Source organism: Columba livia, chromosome 1 (assembly GCF_036013475.1).
Source record: "Columba livia isolate bColLiv1 breed racing homer chromosome 1, bColLiv1.pat.W.v2, whole genome shotgun sequence".
In the NCBI taxonomy this organism is placed as follows: domain Eukaryota; kingdom Metazoa; phylum Chordata; class Aves; order Columbiformes; family Columbidae; genus Columba; species Columba livia.
Window position 1 is genome coordinate 209854168 of NC_088602.1, and position 16576 is coordinate 209870743.

At 46.3% G+C, this 16576-nt stretch overlaps 1 protein-coding gene across 1 annotated transcript in view; it reads left to right on the plus strand.

The window, feature by feature from the left end:
* EXOC4 (exocyst complex component 4) overlaps positions 1-16576 on the plus strand; it is a 427343-nt gene that overhangs the window by 351822 nt on the left and 58945 nt on the right. The window contains exon 14 of the mRNA XM_005504316.3: positions 12482-12660. Within this exon, the coding sequence (XP_005504373.2) occupies positions 12482-12660 (179 nt within the window). The remainder of the gene's footprint in view (positions 1-12481; positions 12661-16576) is intronic.

A 16576-nucleotide genomic window follows, 5' to 3' on the forward strand; every position in this document is an offset into this window, starting at 1 on the left:
CAGTCTGCGACCTAATGGTGGGGCCAACTGATTGTACTGGGCAGCAATTCTCAGATCTGGTGTTGTCACCAAAGCTCTCCTCCATTTGAGCCGTGACCTGGTCGTGTTTCTCCTCTATCTCAACCCCAGGAGCTGTGTAAGGCGAATCAGATGAAAAATACCAGTCCTTCCAGAGGGGATTCTTTCAGAGACAACTTACTGTGTCCAAACCAGATTGTTTCTACCTTTTTCTTTCCAGGCAAGTGAAAGCCTGTAAGTAGGCAGATTGCCTTTCTCTGTGTGCTGTAAATGGCTTCGGCTCTGAATCGTTGACACATCCTGAAGAAACAGGTCCTCTTTGTCATTCCAGCGAGTCAAAAAGCTTGTCGGCACATTCCCATCACTATTCATCACTTCCTTGATTGGCATTTGGCTATAGAACTGTAGGAGTAAGTGAAACTGTTGCAAATTAAAGTTGAATTTGCCCAGATTGTCATTTTACTTATTCACTGAAGTTGAGCACAATAACAGGAAGATGATGCAAGTCTAAGAGAGAGGAACGACCAAGAGTAGGAAATATGTCGAGTCACAGAAATCATTGCTCATACTCCAGTGGGGATAATCAGCTTTGGCAGTGCTTTTAAAACTCTTGGGTGGTGAAAGGGTGAGGATGCAGAGCCCTCGGGGTTTTTGCGCAGCCCCTGGGTTTGTTGAGATTCATGGATTCCGTCGTAGCCTCCGTCTTTGCCTTCGCGTTCACCCTTTGTTTCTTGGCACAGAAATTCCAGGCCAGGCTAAATCTGATGGCCAAACTCATCCTGATGCTACCAGTGCCAACATTGTGATCCTAATACCCATTTTATTCCGATTTTGTCATTTTACTATCGATTAATTGAAGTATTTTGTATCAGAAGTGGTAGAATAGAAAGCCTCTGAGGTCACCTACATTGAATTCACCGGAGAAAGCTCCTGTACTGTGTCCTTTTTAGCCTAGACATTGGGAAAAATTCTCCATATCTGTTTGCACAGAGCATCCTGCGTTAAGCCTCAGCTCCTCAAAGTGCCATGTGAATGCTCTTCTAGCATTAATTTAAATGATAATCATTGGTCTGGGCCACTTTTAGCCATTGATGGCAAGCGACATGGCTGATAAATGTCCTCAGGAATCTATGCGTGGTTGAATAGATCTCTCCTAAGAGCTTCAAAATAAAACGCATTGCTTGTCCAATTTTTTGTCATCTTCTTTCCATTTAAGCAGACTCTTCTCACACTTTCTCCTAATACAAAGGAACACCATTTTTTCGCTGCTGTTGCTTCTTTCTCTTCCTCTTGGCTCTGCTGATGAATCGGGAATGATTGTGCCAAACGGAATTGGGTCCTGTGGGTACTTTGGTTATTTGGGTTGTGGCTGTGAGGAGAGAGCCTGGGAGAGCTCATTTCACTCCAGTTTAACCACCCAAGATACTTAAAACCTTGATATACAAATACCCACCTGTGTTCATGGGCTCCACTCCTTAGGAGGCAGAGACTAAAGCACCCTCTCTAAAAAAGAAACTTTAAACTCGATGAAACATGGGAGCATCATCTTTTTGTACATAAATAAAGGCCAACAGCAGTTTTTTAACTACGAGCATCATCCCTTTATTAATGTCGCTGAATTAAATAAGTCCTGAAAGTTTACCACTGTTTTGTTGTTTAACCGTGGCAAGAAGAAGTTTTCACTGAACAGTTTTCTTTCCCTCCCCAGGTTTCCTGTAACTCATTTGTTTAATTAAAAAGAAGAATCCAAATGCATGTCTTTGCAAAAAAAAACCCACTTAATGCATATCTGTGTTGACAGTGATTGATTTTGTTGTCTTAACCTGCCACTATCTCTTTTGCAGATAGATGTCAAAAGGCAGGGTAAGAAACTAGCAGAATCTCTCCATTAATATTCTGGTGTGGTTGGCCAGACAAAGGGCCCTGATTGAGCATATTATAGTAGCTCAGAACTTGGCAAGGGGAGAAAGGAAAGAAAAGTCATGCCTCTATTCATATGATTAGTTTTTAAAGCTCTGAAGGCTATTTGGCACCGGGGTGAGTGTGAAATATGCTGCCCTTATCGCTTCGTAAAGGTTAGCCTTCACTTCCTTACTGAATCAGAGATGTTGGTGATAAAACCCAAAGATGTATCATTTCCAGGTTTGCCTTTGATGAGGAAAAGCGATGCAAAAAGAGCTTCAGATCTGGTCACGCTCGAGTTACAGCAGAAATTGCTGTTTTTCGGGGCAGCTCTGAAGCACAAGGGGTGGCGAGAGCCCTGTGCACCCCAAGGGAACCACATTTTGGGGTGCTGCCAGTTCACATTTGCCTGGGAACCCCATTTTGGTCGGAAGATCCCACCACAACACAGGTTATTCTGGTTGCAGATCTGAAATGCCAAACCTGTGTTAGGAAGGGGAACAGTGATTTCTCTCTTACCTTTTGACTCCAGCAAGCTCCTGAACACCAAACTTGGGATCAGACACTCAGGTTAAAGTTAATGGAGCAATTCAAAACCTCCTTTGCAGCGTCTTCATGTGCCACATGACTTTTTATTTCACTGCTTTTGGTTTTTTAGTGAGGATAAGCCTGACTGCATGGTGCTCCAGCTGTCCGCTCCTTCCTCCCCTGCATCTCCTGTTCACCTGAGGATGCTCATCCTCACTTGCTCTGCACCAAAAGGAGGGGGGTGTATTCGAGCAATGTGGAAAGATATCTATGCAATAGCAAATCTGTCACCAAATCATCCCAAATGGCATTGGTCAGGATGGTTACACTATCCCTGCTTCTTATTGGGATCTCTTCTCTCCCCTGGTTTACTTGATGCTGATTCTCTGATTGCATTTCGGATGTAAAATTGGAGCCTGCCTGCAGGTGTGGGTCTCCTTTGGAAACGTGTCGCTGTTGGACAAGACAAAATTGTCAGGCTAAAGAAAGACAGCAGGGCTGGGTTAAAGGTGTCACTCCAGACGGCATGATGGGAGCAGTAAAGGTACCATCAACATTTGGATATAGAAACATAAGAGTCGTTTTGGTTGGAAAAGACCTTTAAGATCATCGAGTCAAACCACTAACCCAATGCTGGCACTACCCCACATCCCTGAGAACCTCATCTATGTGTCTTTTAAACATCTCTGGGGATGGTGACTCCAGCACTGCCCTGGGCAGCCTGTTCCAATGCCCCACAGCCCTTTGGGGAAGAAATTGTTCCCACATCCAACCTCAACCTCCCCTGGCGCAACTTGAGGCCGTTTCCTCTGCTCCTGGCGCTTGTTCCTGGGGAGCAGAGCCCGACCCCCCTGGCTCCAAGCTCCTTTCAGGCAGTTCAGAGATCAGAAGGTCTCCCCTCAGCTCCTGTTCTCCAGCTGAACCCCCAGGTCCCTCAGCCGCTCCATCACACTTGTGCTCCAGCCCCTCACCAGCTCCGTTCCCTTCTCTCCACTCGCTCCAGCACCTCAAGGCCTTTCTTGGCGTGAGGGGCTCAAAACTGCCCCCAGGATTCAAGGTGCAGCCACATCAGTGCTGATAGATATAGGGACTGTGTCTTGGGGACCACTGTCTCGCCTCATCTCCCTTGGGCCATGCAGCACATCTCACCTGTGCCCTGGGAGAGCACGTCATCCATCCAACGGCAGCAAAGACACCAGGGTATGGAATCTCCTCTTCTTTCCTCGTCCCGAGGCAGAGCACACACAGCTGATGGGGCGATCAAGCACAGCTCTACTCCAAAGTTTGGGTTAATCCCAGGACCAAGATGCAGAGGTAGAGGAACCAGTGGTCTGAGCCGTGATTTTGCACCACAGTGAACTGGAAAGGCCCCCATGAGCTTTTCTCCAGGGGATGCTTGAGGGCAGAAAACATCGGAGGTTGGTCCAAAGCTCCTAGAACTGGTCACAGCTTGAATTTCTTCAGCTGTTTCCAAAGGGTGCTGTAAACTTCCCAAGTTGGGAACAAGCTGGGACAATTTGCAATGGACCCTCAAGTTCTTCTCTTGGTGCTGAGGCAGAGCCATGGAGTTCAGGTCCTGCCTTGGGGCAGGGTGGTCTTCCCCCGATCCTCCTCTGGGCAGCTGGAAAGCACTGGCCGAGGTTGTCATCAAAAGCTAAACCTCCGTTTGCTCCATCCGCTGTCTGGTGGGTGTTTTTCGTAGTGTCGCGTTCAGAGCTTTCCATTATTTTTATTCTGTTTTGCTGTCTTAGTGTTTCTCCTTTCCCGAAACCTTGATGTTTTTTGGAAGGCTTTTCTTTACCTCCTAGCTCTCCCTCCCATTCTCAATTGTAGCTTTTCTGTCTCTCTGCCCTTGTTTCTTTTTCTCTCAAGAATAAAATATCTCCCTCTCTAATTTCTCAGGCTCTATTTATTATATTCATAGTATTTTGGAGGGTGAAAGGATGATTTTGCAGGTTGACAGCTGTAGACCTCTTTTCCCTCTACTGGCACTACGAATCTGAGCACCCCATAGCTGTGAGTCGTTTCCATTTGATGACAGTCTGCTCCTTTGTATTAAATGGGTTTCTAGATCTCTTTTTTTGGATCCTATGGGATAAATGTGCATCAGCATGACCACAACTGGACTAAATCCTGTTGGTATCAAGAGTCTCATCTGAGAGGTGTAAAATTGACTGAGCACCTGGATCTTCACAGGGCATCCCAGAAGTTTTCTTCTTTGCTTGTCTTGTGAAGGCAAAGAAGTTTGGGAGGATTTGGGCTGGATTTGGGGCTTTTTTGAGGATTACATATATTCTAAACCAGAATCCAGGAAGAATCTCCCAGCTTCGGATTCATTAATCCTACAAATTGCATTGCCTATTGAAATGAGTGCAGCCATACCCAGCTCTTCCAATGTCCTTTTTTGGGGGGGTAATGTGTGTACCCCTGAACTGTATTGCAGGGACTGAGAGGGAAGGCAGAGCAGAAACATGGAAATTCCACTTTTCCACAAAGATTTAATAACAGCTCCTACTTTAACAAGACTCTATCACTAAATCACATCATTAGAGCTACACAATATATCCCAAGACACTTCCTTGTCCGCTGCGATAAATCAAATAATAAAAACTTAACACGACTAGAATATTCAAATAAATTTAAGCGAGAAGCTGGTGTGTGATGTTACAGCTTAAAATTGTCAATTAGCAATGTCTGGTTTTTGACAGTGTTGCGACCTCTTAGCGGAGATTTGGAGCTGCCGCCGATGGCGCCGCTGCCTCTTAGGGATGCACAAACTGTTGTCGAGGCTTCGCAAATCCCAAAAACCCTCGAATCCAGGTCATTTTTAGGATGGGCTAGATCTTCGCTCCTTTAAAACCGAACACCTTAGCTTGGCGGGTGAATTTATATCTGCCAAGGATCATTTGCAGGACTCCGATGCCGTTTGGAGGCACTGTGAAAAACATGCTCGTGCTGAATTTTTGAAATACCTTCAGGTGCTGAATTTTTGAAGCAATTGAAACAAAATCTTCTGCAGGATGATGGCTGGGCTGGGTTTTATTGGTTTTGCCACAACAAATAGTTTTAGAGGGCTTGCCTTTGCAGAAAAAGCCCACGTGGGTTATTTGTTTGTTATGTTTAGAGAGCAGTGTAGGGGAAAGGGACCTGGGGGTCCTGGGGACAGCAGGGTGACCATGAGCCAGCACTGGGCCCTTGTGGCCAGGAAGCCAATGGTACCTGGGGTGGGTTAGAAGGGGGTGGTCAGTAGGTCAGAGAGGTTCTCCTGCCCCTCTGCTCTGCCCTGGGGAGACCACACCTGGAATATTGTGTCCAGTTGTGGCCCCTCAGTTCCAGCAGGACAGGGAACTGCTGCAGAGAGTCCAGCGCAGGGCAACAAAGATGCTGAAGGGAGTGGAGCATCTCCCGTGTGAGGAAAGGCTGAGGGAGCTGGGGCTCTGGAGCTGGACAAGAGGAGACTGAGGGGTGACCTCATTCATGTTTACAGATATCTAAAGGGTGAGTGTCAGGAGGATGGAGCCAGGCTCTTCTCGGTGACAGCCAGTGACAGGACAAGGGGTAATGGGTTCAAACTGGAACACAAGAGGTTCCACTTAAATTTGAGAAGAAACTTGTTCCTGGTGAGGGTGGCAGAGCCTGGCCCAGGCTGCCCAGGGGGTTGTGGAGTCTCCTTCTGTGCAGACATTCCAACCCGCCTGGACACCTTCCTGTGTAACCTCATCTGGGTGTTCCTGCTCCATGGGGGGATTGCACTGGATGAGCTTTCCAGGGCCCTTCCAACCCCTGACATTCTGTGTGATTCTGTGTGTGATGTTTGTTAAACAAATTCCGGTGCAAGATGGATAAACCACTTTTTCTCTATTTCTTTATAAATAAGAACATAATGGGAATTTGAATTAGTCAAGGGGAAATCTGTCTGGATAGTTTGTATATACAGTTTCTAACCGTGGTCTCTGGGCTGACTCTGCGTTTCAAGGGCAGGAATAGAAAACAAATGAGTTGTAGAAATTTCTGTATGACGTAAATGCACAGAAAAATCTGCTGATCCGAAAGGAGCTGCAAATATGGAATAAAACCTATGTCAATCCTATCATTATAATCTTGCTATTATAAAGTGTATCATGTTTTGAGACTGTATATATAATATACTATACATATTTTAGGCGCCTTATATTAGGTAGCCGATTGAGTTGTTGCATGGCAAGCTTTTGACCCAGTCGTAGTTTTCACTAACGTTTTCACAGATGTTCAGTTTAATGCGGTTTTGGTACAACACTGTGACAAAGCACTAATCTTCCTAGAGCGTTTGCATCTTTATCCTCTCCACACTTTAATAGATATTTAGAAATATCTCTTTTACTCTGTTTCCAGGGTGTTTCCCCTACAGCCACAGCTCAACCTGCTGCTTTAGCTGCCATTTAAATTCATTTTGTTGCTTCTCCTCTGCAAGCATCCAATGCTCAGCAGAAAGCATCCCTTGGAGTTCTGCGGTCCAGAGGGTGCGAGGAAGGACAGGAGGTCCTCATTGGGTCACTGTGTTCCTGGGGGGCTCCCAAAGGTGTCCCCTTTCCTCCTACAGCCTCACGTACCCTCCCAGCGAGCTTCTTCCTCAGCGCTATTTGCCAAAGGGATAATTGACGCTAATTTCTTGGCAGAGAAAAGGGAGAGGAGCGGTAAATGAACGTAAAGCTGCTGCCAAGGGTACCTCAGAGACCTCCTTCTTCGTTCTGCCGTATTGATGTGGACACTTGGCTGCTTTTCAGCCCTGCTCTGGCACGGTCAATGCTCCTTAAATGTAACACAGGTCATCTTGATTTATCACTCATGCTCTTCCCTGGCCTTTCTTCCCTCACATATGAGTTTCCCGTCCTCTGCTGAAATACAGATGAGGGGAAGACTCCTCTGTTGTCATCAGTCCATCTGTTTCCAGGCAGTTTAGCTCAATAGGATGTTTAATTTTATTAATTTTATTAATTTTATTAATTTTATTAATTTTATTAACAGCTCATCCCTTAAAAGCATCACCATTGCTCTTGGTTGCTGGAGGAGAGGAGGGAGAGGCTGGTTTGCCTGCAGAAGACTTTTTTGGGGAACCAGGACACCAAGCCCTCTCCATCCCTGCTGGTACCCTGCCAAGGATGCGCTGTGCATCCTATACAGTATCTGTGACATCTAAAGCCACCTGGTCACAGTGTTTGGAAAGCAAAAAAATACAAACAGAAATTAAGATGGTTTAACAAAGAGAAACAAAATGAGGTGCTTAGTTAATCTGAGGATTAAGCTAGCGCAGCCAGCTTGCTCTGGCAAAGTGGAGATTTAAGAGTGAATCCTGTTGCATGGTGCACAAGTCCCTTAGGAATCGAGACTAAAGGGCGATGCAGCATCAGCATCAGATATCGGTGTAAGGAAGAGTGATCTCCCACAAAGAAACAGTGAAGAAAGGCACTTGAATTTGCTTTAATCGCAGTGTAGTTGATGCGCAGTATTAATCTCCATCTTGCACGTGGGTACGTGCGCAGCTGAATTAATCACAGGAGCGTTGCCTTTTGTTACAGATCTGTACAACACTCCGTTATGAACCGCTTGGGTATGAGGTTTTCTTGCTTTCTAAAGCAAATCATCTCCACAGCCGGGAATTTCCATCTTTGGGTGCTTTTATTTGGGATCTTTTATTGTTCTCAGAAGCTTTGGCAAATTCCAAAGCGAATTTCATGGGTAAGGTAGGATGGGATTTGAATTTTCAAAATTGTGGCAATTCAAACCAAGGGCCCAACACTGAACCATCAAAAACTCATAAATTAAATGCAGAGGGTGGTTGCAGATCTCTGTGTGTGCCGGCTGTGTCTTAGATACACATTTACAGATATGAATGTGACAAGTATTGGCTGAGAAACTGTACGGGAATCAAAGGTCTGAAGATGCTGTTTTAATGCGGGTATTCAAAAGAGTGGAGTTAAGGTTGGATATTCAGCTGATTTGGGTTTTTACAGGTGTTTAGCCTTGAAAATGTAATAAAGGCAAAGACATGTATGTAGTGAGTATTCTCTTAGAACACTAGTGAAAATTTGCTTCAGGGGGCCGTTTGCTAACAGCAGGTTTAAATCGAACTTACAGGAATCCACCAGAACTCTTCAAAGTTATCTCCTAAAAGGGATTTCCCTTGCGGAAGGTTGTTTCAGTTTGTGCGAATAAATGAATTGGGGTTTCTGCAGTCAAGGACGTGCATTAAAGAAAACCATTATATGTGTTTGCTGTCCTTTTTATACAAACTTCTGGGGTTGTTTTAAAGCGAGTGGCAGAACCTCATTTTCCCAGCAACACTTACAACTTGCCATATAAGTCCTTATTTGTATTCCTCCTGGGAGTAAAAATAGGAAATGCTTTGTATGATATGGAATTTTCCCAACCAGTGTATTATTCATGCACAGGCCACCCACCCAAAGCAGCGCCAAACCCATTTCTCTTTGCGTGTGGGAAGGCAGCAGAGTTGTCCCTGTGATAAAGCCGAATTTCTGATTGCGGTAGTGACGCCTCATTTACCAGCTCACAAGTTGTGGCTCCCAAAAAAAAGCACTTTTTCTATAGCATTTTGTATTGGAAAGCCATGGTAATGAAGGTAGATATTCACCAAGTGTTTTCTTTCTTATTTTTCTGAGTGATTGATGCAGTTGCCAGTGGGATTTGATAGACGAAGTCAACGGGAGTGGTTTGGTTGGAGGGGAAAATGTGTCCATGCAATGTCTTCTGCTCCCCAGGTGGGGGTATCTGAGTGTTTGTAGGTGGGTAGAGCTAAAGGATGTGTTCTGTGTTTGCTGTAGAAGTCAATAATGTGTTTTACTTGAAGGGATGAATATGCTTTAGTGAATAAATAAATGGCCAGTCCTACCTACGAGCTTGTCCACCCGATTCAACCTTCAAACGCCCATTTGGACGTTGGAGGAGTCGTTCAGCTGTCCTCACTCCCCAGAGCTTCGTAGCCTCTTGTGACTCAGAAATAACACAGAACCCCAGAATGTCAGGGGTTGGAAGGGCCCTGGAAAGCTCATCCAGTGCAATCCCCCCATGGAGCAGGAACACCCAGATGAGGTTACACAGGAAGGTGTCCAGGCGGGTTGGAATGTCTGCAGAGAAGGAGACTCCATAACCCCCCTGGGCAGCCTGGGCCAGGCTCTGCCACCCTCACCAGGAAGAAGTTTCTTCTCACATTTAAGTGGAACCTCATGTGTTCCAGTTTGAACCCATTACCCCTTGTCCTACCATTGGTTGTCACCCAGAAGAGCCTGGCTCCATCCTCCTGACACTCCCCCTTTATATATCTGTAAACATGAATGAGGTCACCCCTCAGTCTCCTCTTGTCCAGCTCCAGAGCCCCAGCTCCCTCAGCCTTTCCTCACACAGGAGATGCTCCACTCCCTTCAGCATCTTTGTTGCCCTGCGCTGGACTCTCTCCAGCAGTTCCCTGTCCTGCTGGAACTGAGGGACCACAACTGGACACAATATTCCAGGTGTGGTCTCCCCATGGCAGAGCAGAGGGGCAGGAGAACCTCTCTGACCTACTGACCACCCCCCTTCTAACCCACCCCAGGTACCATTGGCTTCCTGGCCACAAGGGCCCAGTGCTGGCTCATGGTCACCCTGCTGTCCCCAGGACCCCCAGGTCCCTTTCCCCTACTCTGCTCTCTAATAGGTCATTCCCCAACTTACACTGGAACCTGGGGTTGTTCCTGCCCAGATTCAAGACTCTACACTTGCCCTTGTTATATCTCATTAAGTTTTTCCCCACCCAGCTCTCCACCCTGTCCAAGTCTCTGGATGGCAGCACAGCCTCTGGTGTGTCAGTCAGGGAAGCTTGTAAAGTGCTTTTCTGAAGTTCAGAAAGGATTTAATATACTTCCGATAGGCCGAGCGGGTCAAAATTAACCCCATCCTATGGCGAGGACGAACAGCTGAATTACCACAGCCACAGTCCACTGGAGATGGAGATGCTCCTGTCTCGGTCCTCAGCCACGGCCAACACACAAGGATTTCTCCCAAGCCATCAACAGCCTAAGGCAGCATATTTTTTATTGTCAAGCAGCAGAAAACCCTCAAAGAGATTTTTTCAATCAGGGCTATTTTTACTTTTTGCCTTTAGTCAATTCAATTGAGCAATTTACACCCATTTTAGGGTTGTTCTGATTTTTTTTTTTCCTCAAGTGACAGTGAAGTCCCACAAATCCAGGGAGATGATGGCAATAAAACTGCTTAGATCGTATATAAAATGCCGCTGATGGGATTATTTTGCTGCAGCTCGTTGCAGCTATTATGCTCAGCAGCATGATTCCTCATTGTAAGTTCATAAAAGAGCTAATGACGGGAAGTGGAGATTTGCAAAGTTGAATGAAAGTGAAATGCAAATTCATAACAAAAAGAGCAACTAATGCAGGGAAGAATGTACTAAGGACCCTGGTAAATGTGCCGTCACTTAGAGTCTTTTGCAGTGAAATGCACTTGGTTTCATCCAGGAGCTTTTGTAATTAGACTTAGGAACCGTGTCCTGATTTTCTCCATCCCTTTACACAAAAAGTCATGCTGGAGTCTTCTCCTTTACCTGCAAAAGCGATGGGAGTATTTGCCATGCAAACAGTTCTGGGAGATAACCAAGCAAGCTCTTTGTGGAGACAAGCATTGGGAAAGCTAAATGTGAATGTAAAAGATGGAGCATGACAGTGGAGTGACCCGTTACACACCTTGAAATCATTTTTTTCAGCTTTTTTTGGGCTAAACTCCTCTGTTCTTGGTCGGCATTTCTCACCAGGTGCTGTCTCTGTGCAAATACGGCACAGACTGGTATTTGAAGTCATTTGTTTGTCACTTTGTCATGATAAACCGTCAGGTTCCACAGGACTTTTCTTTTGAAAGATATGAGGAAAAAAAATCAGGGATTGGAAGAGCAGATTTACAAGGAAAGATTAAAAGTACTACATGTGCATTATTTATACATATCCCAGGGAGACACGGAAAGCACCTGCGTGTCTCAGCAAGCTGTAAATGCTGGGTGGGCGGAGAGGTGGGGAATAGGTTGGGATGAATTGGTAACTGTGAGGAATGAGGTGAAATCCAGAGATTAAATGCAGGAAGGATAGAAAAAAAAACCCTCCCTGAGACAGATATGTTGTAAACTGCAAAATAACCAGACTTCAAAAACTCTGCCAGGCAACGTTCTTGAGACCCAACGCTGGATCACTTCACAGAATCCCAGAATGTCAGGGGTTGGAAGGGACCTGGAAAGCTCATCCAGTGCAATCCCCCCATGGAGCAGGAACACCCAGATGAGGTTACACAGGAAGGTGTCCAGGCGGGTTGGAATGTCTGCACAGAAGGAGACTCCACAACCTCCCTGGGCAGCCTGGGCCAGGCTCTGACACCCTCACCAGGAACAAGTTTCTTCTCATATTTAAGTGGAACCTCTTGTGTTCCAGTTTGAACCCATTACCCCTTGTCCTACCATTGGTTGTCACTGAGAAGAGCCTGGGTCCATCCTCCTGACACTCCCCCTTTAGATATCTGTAAACATGAATGAGGTCACCCCTCAGTGTCCTCTTGTCCAGCTCCAGAGCCCCAGCTCCCTCAGCCTTTCCTCACACGGGAGATGCTCCACTCCCTTCAGCATCTTGGTGGCTGCGCTGGACTCTCTCCAGCAGTTCCCTGTCCTGCTGGAACTGAGGGGCCACAGCTGGACACAATATTCCAGGTGTGGTCTCCCCAGGGCAGAGCAGAGGGGCAGGAGAACCTCTCTGACCTACTGACCACCCCCTTCTAACCCACCCCAGGTACCATTGGCTTCCTGGCCACAAGGGCCCAGTGCTGGCTCATGGTCACCCTGCTGTCCCCAGGACCCCCAGGTCCCTTTCCCCTACACTGCTCTCTAATAAGTCATTCCCCAACTTATACTTCTATGTTGGCTGGTGGGACCTTCTCGGTGGTGTAACTGGTGTCTCTCCCTTCGTGTCCTGTGCTGCATTTCTGAGGCTGCCTTTGGTTTGTGTTTCAGGGCTGCTTTTGGCAAAGAGTCCGAAGTTCTCATTGGCAACCTGGGAGATAAACTCATCCCTCAACAGGAGATCCTGCGGGACGTCAGCGACCTGAAGGCCTTGGCCAACATGCACGAGAGCCTGGAGTGGTTGGCAGGCCGCACCAAGGCTGCTTTCTCCAGCCTCTCAGGCAGCCAGAGTAAGTCTAAGAAATGGAAACCAACATAAATAGGTGGTATTGGCAGGAGTGGGCATCTTTTCTTCTTGATTTCAAAGTTGTTTTATGTCCGAGAAGGCAAAGAAGCTCCATCTCTTTATTCCTAGTGAATGCTGTGGTGTGACATCTGCTTGGACCGTGGTGGTCACCATATGAGGGTGCCAAGAGCATCCCTTCTAGCATAAGTTCTGGAAGGTTGAGCTTTCAGCAGTCCCTGCTTATGACATTGCACAGTGCTGAGACAGGTTTAATATTCTTTAAAACATAGCTAGGTCTCTGAATATTTATAACTATATATGTATTATAAATTCATTAAGGAAATTACACCACTTTTAATGAGGAGTGCCATAACGTGCGGGGCACTAATGCTCAGCTGGCAAAGGTAGAAGCCAACCCTTGGTGAGCCAAGGTGCGGGAGGGCAAGAAAGGAGGAGCCTGAAGATACCACTTCTGCTCCTGGCTGTCACGCATTGCCCCCAACACCTTTGTGAGAGCGTTTCACTTCTCTGTGCTTCAGCTTTTGCTCCTTCCCTTGGGGAACAGTGATTTTAATCTGTCTGGAGAGTACTGGAGACATAATTAGTGTTAATTCTCTTGTCGCTGTCGTTGGCAATGACTGTGTGGGGTCACCTTCAGAGGAGGGTTGTGGCTCTGCCCCAGAAGTGTTGCTCGGCATAAACAGATCTCAGCTCTGCTGCTTTCCACCGGTGCTTTTCCGCTGTTATTAACTCACGAGGAGTCACCTACAGCTCAGCTGACATGGTGTGAAGCTTCTCCTGGGACCAGGGTCTCACCTGCCTACCAGGACGGTCCCAATAGTTCTTCTGCATTACAGGTTGACCATGAGGAGGTGGCCATGAATTTGTTAGAGCACTTCACATTGCCCCAGATCCCCGGAATAAAATACTGGGTGTCTTACAAATGCTGGGCATCCCTTGTTGACAAAGGGTTATTGTCGAGGGTTAAGATTGCGGGGTGACAATAAAACCCTGGCAGATGTATTGTTAACCCCCTCTCCCCGCCCCCACTTCCCCCTCCCTCTCCCCCCTTTCCACTAAGGAGAGGCAATTGGGAGGAAAAGAAGGACAGAGTGAAGAGAGTTGGAAAAAATTAAAGATGTTTTACTAATGCTACTAATAAGAATAGAGAAAATAATACAAAATATACAAAACCAATCTTGAAAGTCTCAGCAACTGCAGAGCTGGCAACCAAAGTCCTGGACTGGACTCTGCAGCCAACCGGAGCTGGATTCAGTCTGTCACTGGCCTCAGTTCACAGGGACGACTAGCAAGGTCCTCTCCTAATGTTGGCCATAAGCAGAAGGGAAAAGGGCAAAAGGGAAAGCGGACGAGATCCTCGTGATCTCCCACTTTATATGAAGTATTCACGTGAATGGAATGTTATACACTGTTGGTCAGTTTCTTGCTCACTTGTTTCTCGTCGCCCCTCTCGCGAGATGTCCATCCGTGCTTATCAATAAGTTTGCATTCCATTGCTAGGTTTACCAAAACATGTGTCTGGTGCTCCAGGAAAATGCAGTTAATATGAAGGCTTTAGCTGACAGGCAAATTCACTAAAAGAGAAACTTGTTTTTAGCAAAACCAGGACAGTTATATTAAATGCAGCGGCCTAGAGTGTGGAAGGAGGCATCTACGTGATGCTGTAGATGAGGAACAAAGGAAAAGGTCTGCAGAAATAAATCGTGTGTAAAAAATGCCGGACAGCTTAGTGGGATCCCAGGACGCGTGGGGACGTAGTGAGGATACACGGAATTTCCGCCGTTTGTGACGCAAACACGGAGCAGAGTCCTGGGGGAAAGTACCCACAGAGGAACAGGGCTGTGGGCAGGTGGATCTTCTGGGCTTTCGCATGGAAAATCACCTCAGCCTTATTTTCTGCGAAGTGATGGGGGAAATTTGCTGGTGCTAATCAAATGGTAGTTAAAACAATTGTCCCTTAACAGGAGAGCATCTCTGGTTGACTGACAACCCTTCCTATGGCTTACGACTCTGCTCTAGATCAGGACCTTTAACATCTTGATTCCAGCTCTCCGCAATCAGTTTGTTGGAATCCAGAAGGGTAATTAAGATTATATATCAGCTCACAATTAAAGACCCAAAATACTACAGGTAGCTTTTACATTCCTGTTAACCCATGCTTTGAGTTCTCAATACCCACGTGACAAGAAGAATTTCTGTGTCCTCACAGGGTGTACTGTAGGGGATTATTAAAAAAGAAAACAAAACCCAATGGAAAATACTATCAAAGTTCAGCAGCCTAATATTTATTCACAGAACTGTAGTCACTGGGAGAGTTGTTGGGGCTGAGGAGCTGAGCTCTGGATAGCAACAGTTGTCAAAAATAAAACATCATTTGTAATTTCAGTTCTAGTTGGAACTGATTTTTTTTAATAAATCAATATTTTCCTAACATAAAAGAGCATAAGCGTGACTTTCAGGCTTCTGAGAGGACGTTACACGCAGCAGTGAATAAACATAAAAGCACAAAGTGTAATATTTCACTTGGCAGCCTCCTCCTGACAGTAAAAATTCATCTTCCTTTGTAATAACTTTATACCAATGCACTAAAATGTCTGTACACAAATGCCAGGAGTACCTGAAACAAAAGGAAGGACGAGCAGTGTTAGAAAATGATAGAGGCTGTTGACCTCACGGTTATAAATGAAACTTGGTGGAGCACATCTCATAAATGGAACATCAATAGAGCTGCCTGCAATCTATGCGGGAGAAGTAAGAAGCGATGCCGTGGGGCAAAGGTGGTGGTAGGAGTCAGATGTATTTACAAATCCAGCAAGATACGGTGATATACGGGGAGGGCGATTCTTTTGGGGAGGAATGTGAAGAATAAATAACAGAGGAAAAAATGAGATGAGGTGTCTCCATCCATCCCAGCTGAGCGGGAGAAAAGCGATGCTAATGTGCTCGGACTCTGCTGGGAGGGGGAAAAATTAACCATCTCTTGTTTCAAAGATTCATTCAATGTTAATGCCGTAACGCTCAACTGTCAAACGAGTGATTCTGTTCTTTTCTGTCAGGGTTTGATCATCTGAATTTTTGAGCATCTCATTGCTGGAAGCCACAGCATGTTAATGAGCATCGGGGTGTGGGGGGAAATAACTGACTGAAAATAAAGCTCAATAAAGGGGGTTTCTGCCCCTGAGCACTGTAGTTCATAAAATTCAGACTGAGGTTGCCATCTCCTCTAATACTGTGGTGCTTCCCCATAGGTAAACAGAGTTGAGCCCCAGAGGGACCTGGGGGGTTCAGCTGGAGAACAGGAGCTGAGGGGAGACCTTCTGATCTCTGAACTGCCTGAAAGGAGCTTGGAGCCAGGGGGGTCGGGCTCTGCTCCCCAGGAACAAGCGCCAGGAGCAGAGGAAACGGCCTCAAGTTGCGCCAGGGGAGGTTGAGGTTGGATGTGGGAACAATTTCTTCCCCAAAGGGCTGTGTGGCATTGGAACAGGCTGCCCAGGGCAGTGCTGGAGTCACCAGCCCTGGAGGGTTGGACAGACGGACATGAGGTTCTCAGGGACACAGTTTAGAGGTGAACTTCCTAGTGTTGGGTTAATGGTCGGACGTGATGATCTTGATGGTCTTTTCCAACCAAAATGATTTGATGATTCCGTCAGTGGAGCCAGCTTTGGCACTTCAGCGTCAGTAACGCTGACTTTAAGACATGCCCACGTGATACCCAAATATTCCAGTTCAATGCAACTGGAATCTGTAGTTCGTCATACGCAAGTCAACGGGCCGTTAGGCACCTGGCTCTCTTTTTTGGTGGCTGACTTTGGGCAGATGACACTTGTTATGTTCCTATGTGCAACTCTGTCTCCTGCGTTATTTTTCTCCTTGGACTAGATGCCACATGGATGTGTCTG